The sequence below is a fragment of the Manis javanica genome, chromosome 8 (assembly GCF_040802235.1).
Source record: "Manis javanica isolate MJ-LG chromosome 8, MJ_LKY, whole genome shotgun sequence".
In the NCBI taxonomy this organism is placed as follows: Eukaryota; Metazoa; Chordata; class Mammalia; order Pholidota; family Manidae; genus Manis; species Manis javanica.
In genome coordinates, this window is record NC_133163.1 from 81,263,033 (window position 1) to 81,269,399 (window position 6,367).

General features: G+C 42.7%; 1 protein-coding gene across 7 annotated transcripts in view; it reads right to left on the bottom strand.

Moving 5' to 3' along the window:
- Positions 1 to 6,154, bottom strand: part of TTC5 (tetratricopeptide repeat domain 5) — a 45,134-nt gene extending 38,980 nt beyond the window's left edge. For 2 of the 7 annotated variants that reach the window (XM_036993993.2, XM_036993998.2), the window contains exons 1-5: positions 6,083 to 6,154; positions 2,947 to 3,079; positions 1,838 to 2,052; positions 1,277 to 1,451; positions 147 to 238 (exon numbers count right to left, since the gene is read on the bottom strand). In XM_036993993.2, the coding sequence (XP_036849888.1) occupies positions 147 to 238; positions 1,277 to 1,451; positions 1,838 to 2,052; positions 2,947 to 3,079; positions 6,083 to 6,133 (666 nt within the window). In that variant the 5' untranslated portion in view covers positions 6,134 to 6,154. Of the gene's footprint in view, positions 1 to 146; positions 239 to 1,276; positions 1,452 to 1,837; positions 2,053 to 2,900; positions 2,923 to 2,946; positions 3,080 to 6,082 lie in introns of those variants that run through there. The other 5 variants (XM_036993994.2, XM_036993996.2, XM_036993995.2 and 2 more) reach the window with 5 other exon arrangements.
- Between the last annotated feature and the right edge of the window lie 213 nt (positions 6,155 to 6,367).

The window sequence follows — 6,367 nt, forward strand, 5'->3', positions numbered from 1 at the left end:
TCTGCAGACACAGCTATATAGAACTGCACACTGGATACCCACAGGCACTGCCATGCTGCTTGCTGGGGCACTGCAGGAGGACTGAGCAATACTTTTGCTTCTTTGCTACCTCTGTTCATCTGGCCTGGGTAACCATAAATACTTACTGCTTGGGCATAAGCACTGAGGGCTTGCTGGGAGATCTTAGGATTCTGGCCAGTACTGAAGTAAAGAGAAAGGTATGCATTCCCCAGGATATCTGAAAGAGAAACACAGGGCTGCAAGGGGCTGGGAAGTTGCCACTCCACCCTAACAAGTAAAAACCTGAACAGACTGAAAAACTCACAACTCTTCTTGGATCCAATAGAGAGAGGACCACACAGGGCAAACTGGTGGCCCCAAAACTGGAGAGACAGACAGGTCAATACAGGGAGCTGTGGCTTACCTGAGTAGAAACTCGAGAGCTGCCACAGGGAATGGTGCCGGCATAGAAAACCTGAACTACAGTGACAAACTGCTGGCAGCTCAGCATGGGCAGGTCTGAGAGTTAAAAACTCTAGGGGTCCCAGGCATAGTAATACCCCACAATATTATGAGATTTACCTCCAGGAACTCAACCACATTCCCCCAGCAAATATCAGATGAAAATCCCCTCATACTTTAAGCAGGGGGAGAGGGAAAGGAACCATTTTGGAATATTCTGGAGCACTTGATAAGTGTTCCCTCTTATCAAGGCCTTCCCTCAGGAGAAACTAGTTGACCAGGGGTTTTATCAGAGCATAATTTACCAGAGGAAGGGAAATAACCACCTCCAACTGGCTCTAGCCTTCCACATGGGAGAAGGGAAACACAACTTCAGCCCACTCTAGCCATCCCTAAGCAGGGAGACAAAACTGAGAAAGACAGTGGTGTATCACATCTCAGAGCCCAGGTTCAAGATAACCTATTTTAGTCACCCTCAAAAGCCTCTTGGAAAGGCCGCACATCTGACACAAACCAATGATGACAGCCTATTTAGTAAACCCCAAATTCCACTTGGATAAAAAGGCAAATGTGGGCCCAAAGGAGAAACTTGAACAGAGTGCACAAAAGCTGCCTTGCTTATGTGGAAACTTAAGCCTCTCCTCTTGGATGAAATGATCTAAGAGGTCCTAGAATAGTGGTTCATCAAAGTACCTTTTGGGCTTCTTCAAAACAAAGATGCCCTGGCTTGACACTTAGGGTCAGACTCAACAGATGGGCTCCAGATGACTCTGTAGAATAGCCATGGGTGAGAACCACGGCCCCAGAAACTCACTGGAGAGCTTTTGAAAGCACTCACACCAGGAACGGCCATCATGAATATCCATTTGCACAGCCAACTTAGCCTGCTGGACACTGTCCATGACGTGGCGAGAATGTTCATCTCCAGAGTCAGTCCTGAGCTGGCGAAGCACCATTGACAGGTTTTGAAGGGACACTTTGTTCTTGCACTGCAAAAGGAGAAGACATAGACTCAACCTTCCTGATTCTATTTCTCCTTTCCAGATCTATTCTATCTCAGGCTTCTTCTAAATCTAATTTTCCATCTTAATTCTTACTGCCATAGGTATCTTAGACCCTCATCCACAAGGATCATCTTTATTTCTACAAGGATTTCTTTTCTTCTTATCTACCCCAGAATCTGATCTCATCATCATCTCCTTTCTCAATTGCCTGTACCTGTTTTCCTCATTCAGGTCTGCTCCCACACCCTTCCTCCCTTCAGATTCTGTTCTCCTACTTCCAACACAGTCGTACTCACATTCATATCCCGGGGAAATTCATAGAACCCCATCCTCCCCATCTGTGTTTTCTGAGGGGACAGTGGGCAGCTCACGTGGGTGAGGGCTCCTGAGAAGCAGGTGTGAGCAGCTGCAACATCGCCTTTCTTCCAGTACACCTCACCCAGCTGGTTCCAGGCTTCCACCAGCGTGGGTTCCAGCTTGACAGCCTTTGACAGAAGATCCTCAGCCTTAGGGCTATAGTCAGGAGTCACATTCAGTGCCTTCCCAGTTAGCATCAGAACCTGTGCCTTACCCTGGATAGAGCCTTCTAGGCAAAAAGAGAAAGAAAAACCCAGTCTTACAGACAAGATGGGGCCACTTTCAAATAACCCCATGACAGATCTAGGAATGAAGTAATTGAGTAAGATCTTTATGAACACACCTCTTATTGAATGCCTACCATATGTGAAGTGCATATTAGGTAGGAGGGTAACACAAAAAGCATTACTCATGCCTTTGAGGGGCTTACAATCTAGTGAAATGACAAAGCATATACATGGAAAATTAAAAAAATACTGAAAAGGGAGTCTATAGCATACACCCAATAAATGTGCTTTAAAAAGTGAAAAGGAGAAAAGACAAGATTCCCAGAGAGGAAAATGAAGTAAACAAAGACACAGAAAGAGGCAGGAATACATGTGGCACATTCATGGGAGAATGGTTGGCCCAACCTGAATGAACCAAAGTTTCTCTATGAGTGAGAAAAAAGGGTAGAAAAAAAAAAAAGTCAGAGAATGGAAACTTGAATACCAGGTCAGGGGGCTTAGACTTCAATCAGTCAATAGTAGGAATCTTTTACTTGAGCAAAGACGCAGACAGAAAGGGTAAGATTAAACGCATGAACTAATAAAAATAACATCCAAGGTCATTACATATGTTGATTTAGAAGTAAAATAAATTAGAGATAGAAAGTCAGTTAAGATTTCTGCAATAGTTCAAGCAGCACTATGCTCTTTTACTTCATGACACTGGCTATAATCAAACTTCAGCAAAAATTAGTTCAGAGGACTGATAGCACAAGGGACCCTTAGAAGAAAAATACTCTGTTGTACCATCCCATAGCAGCCACAAAAAGGATACCAAAGATTCTACAGAGAGAGAGAGCAAAACTCTCACATCTCAATGGCAGGCAGGGGGTTGCATGCAGTCCTGGGACCCATACCCACTACTTCCTCCATCTGTTGCAGGGTTTTCTCCATCTCCTCCCGCACATCCTGTTGTTTCCTTCCAGCATCTTCAACACTATGTGTCTCAAAATAGCACTCGCGAAATGAATACAGCTGATCGACCAGTTCCTGGGAAGTGTAAGGATGGATGGTACGATTAAGTGGAGAGAATGCCAGACAAGGAAATTTGAGATTGGCTAGCCATTCCAGCTCTTGGCCTAGAAAAACTGACTATCTCACCTCAGAATGACACAAGAGGCAGGTGGACAGGTCTATCAAAATGTCAGCGTTCCATACCAGTCTCTGCAGCATGCTGACAGTTCTCTCTCCCAACCCCAGCAGGCTTCCCATATGACTAAGCACTTCCTATACCACAGTCAGAAGGAGGGCAATACTTTGCAACTTGAGATAAGATATAAGTTAGTAAGATAACCCTATCCAATACTGGTTTCCCAAAGTATAAAACTTTGAAATATACCCTTAAAACTGGACTTTCTAACAAAACAATCTTATGCCTGATTTTCCTATGCTGGTAACTGAAAACACATGATCTTTGTGAATATGATACCATGATATTCATGATATTCATGATATCATGAATATGATACAGACCAATTTAAGCTTGATAACCTTGGTATTTTTAAAGGATCTTGTTTGTTTAAATACTTGTGCATTTGGTTTGGTTCAGTTTGGTTTTTGTCAAATCACCTTCTTGCTCTCCTGCATTCTTCCAAGTAAATGTTCTCCTTCCTCTTTCAAATACCTCTATGTCTGAGTCTTCCTATCACACCAAAGCTTTCCATCATCTATTCTTTCCTGAAACTGAATAGCTGCAGAAATAGACAATAAAATTCCATCAAGTTTTAACTACCTCTGCAGCACATCCTAAATCCATTTACGTGTCTCCATCTCTGCATCTGTCCTGCACTAAATCAGTGCCATTACTTGCCTGGACTATTGCAGTAGCTTCTTACCTGTCATCTTACTTCTACCCTCTCCATTCTCACTGTAGTCAGAGTAACCTTAGAAAAACGTACATCCCAAGTCCTCAGATAGTTTCCCACTGCAGACAAAATAAAATCTAACTCCTTACTGCAGCCTAGGAGACTATATAACCTGAGCTCCCACTACTCACCCTCCCACAAACTTCGCTTATCACTCTCCCTCCTACAAATATACAAGCCACACTGGCTCTCATTCAGTTCCTCAGATCCACCAAGCTCAGCATGCTATCCCCTCTGCCTGGACACTGTTTGCCTAGATCTTTGCCTTGCTCATTCCTCACCACCATTTAGACCTTAGTTCAAATATCAACTTCTCAGTGAGGCTTTCCCTGACTACCCAAAGTAAAGTAACCCCTTCCTCCTTTGCCCATTTATATGACTCTTCCTTTTCTTCATAGTACTTATCGTTTGAAATTATGTGGCCTATTCATTAACTGTCTATTGTCTGTCTCCACCACTGGAATGTAAGCTCCACGATGGGAAGGGCTTACTTAACCTGTTATGTTAAGAGCTACATCCGTGCACTACAACAGAGCTTCAGACATGATAGGCGTTCATTAAATATGCTGACTGAATGAATTAATGAATCATCCCCGTCTCTAATAAATATGTTTATAAATGAACTTAAATTTAACTTAAAATCCTACCCAGAATGAAAAGAATGGACTAGCACCCTCTACAACAGTGCTTTTCCAATTTTATTGTGTGTATTATTTCTAGGACCCAGCCTTTAGAGATCCTGATTTTAGTAGTTTTTGCAGAACTCAACATTTTTCTCTTTAACAAGCACCCCAGATGACTGCAATGAAAATGGTCCATAAGTTTGAAAAATATATTTTTATACATTCCCTCTACCCTAAAATGTCTGTAACAATGAAATCAAAGCTCACCTCCCTTTCCACAGAAAGCAACATCACTATTTTTTCTTCTCTATTCCACTCCTCTATTCCAGTCCTGCACCTTCCCCACCCATTCCAAGACACCTCAAGTAACCTCCATCTAGATGCCTGTGCATCTATCACAAATAAGCCCAGGAAAAGGCAGCTCTCAGCTAAAATTACAACCTATCTCCTTTTGCCCTGCAATGGTTATGGCTGCAAATTAGTTATTTTAGAGAGGATGTCATCATTGCTTTACTTTTTAAAGCAAACATGAAATACATTGTTGTGTTGTTGTTTTGTTTTGGAGTATTTTTGATAACTTTTTTTCTCATGACAAAATCAACATATGTAAACTATTAAAATTCAAATAAGGACATGTAAAAAACTACAAAGTAAAAGATTTCTCATAATCACTCCCCAAACCACCTCAGGGATAAAACCACTGTTTAATATGATTTTTCAAATTTTTTTCTATACATAGACAAACATACCACAATGTCTCCATATGGAGCCAGAACTGGAACATTTCATTTCAGCCAGTCACAGTAGGAAATAAATTAAACTGATCCAAGTCATCTGTTAAGTAAGATAAAGCTCACTCTAAAAAGTGGCATTATTTTTAATTGCTCAAGAAACCTATAAGTCTCACCAATATTCAAACATCTACATCAGAAGCCTTTCAGCAAGTTACAAGCCTGTCACAGGTCTCATGTTTTAAGTTCCAGGTCATCTTAGAATGCAAAGAACTGAGTTGCTAAGATTTAAGAAAAGATAAGAGCCATGCAACTAGTTAGCTCCTACCTACAAAGTACAAAAGACTAATCCTAGTCACAACTGCAGTTGACTGAGAAACTGGGTGGAAATGGTCTTTGTGGGGCTCAAAACATGTGACAATAGCTCCTGCAGCCATACGTAAGCGTATAAGTGACTCGAGAAAAAAAAATTCTTAAGAATTTTCAGGGACAAAGTTAGCAGCACCAAATTCTCTTCCACGCGAGATTGAAATTAAGTGCTAGCAGGTCAGCAGCAGGAGGTCCCGACAAACCCGCCGCGCTCCTCCCCCGGCCGGGGGAAGCGGGCGCTCCGGCTGCGGCTGCACCCCAGGGAGTCGTTATAGTATCCGCTCCGACACAGACGGCGTGTGCACGTGCCACGGAATGCGCAGGTACTGGACAGACTGGGCTCTGGGCTTCTTCCGGAGTAACAAATATAGATTTTAACGTATAGATTTTAATATACGGCCCCACCTGCAATTTCTGCAAGGTCAGCTTCACTTCCTCCTCTTCATCAGCCATCATTTCCCAGCCACTCTCGGCTTCTCCGCCCCCGACTTTATAACCAGAGAGACTCATACCCACCGACATCATGGAGCCACAGCGACATCTAGGGTGCCGGCGGCTTCCCTGCACTTGAGTGGAGGAGCTCGTTTTCAAAGATCACTCTAAACCAATTTAACCCAAAGCCTGTAGCTCAGATACTCTGTATTCACCTTTGAGTTCACAAACTTCTTTGACAAACCATGGAAACAAAAT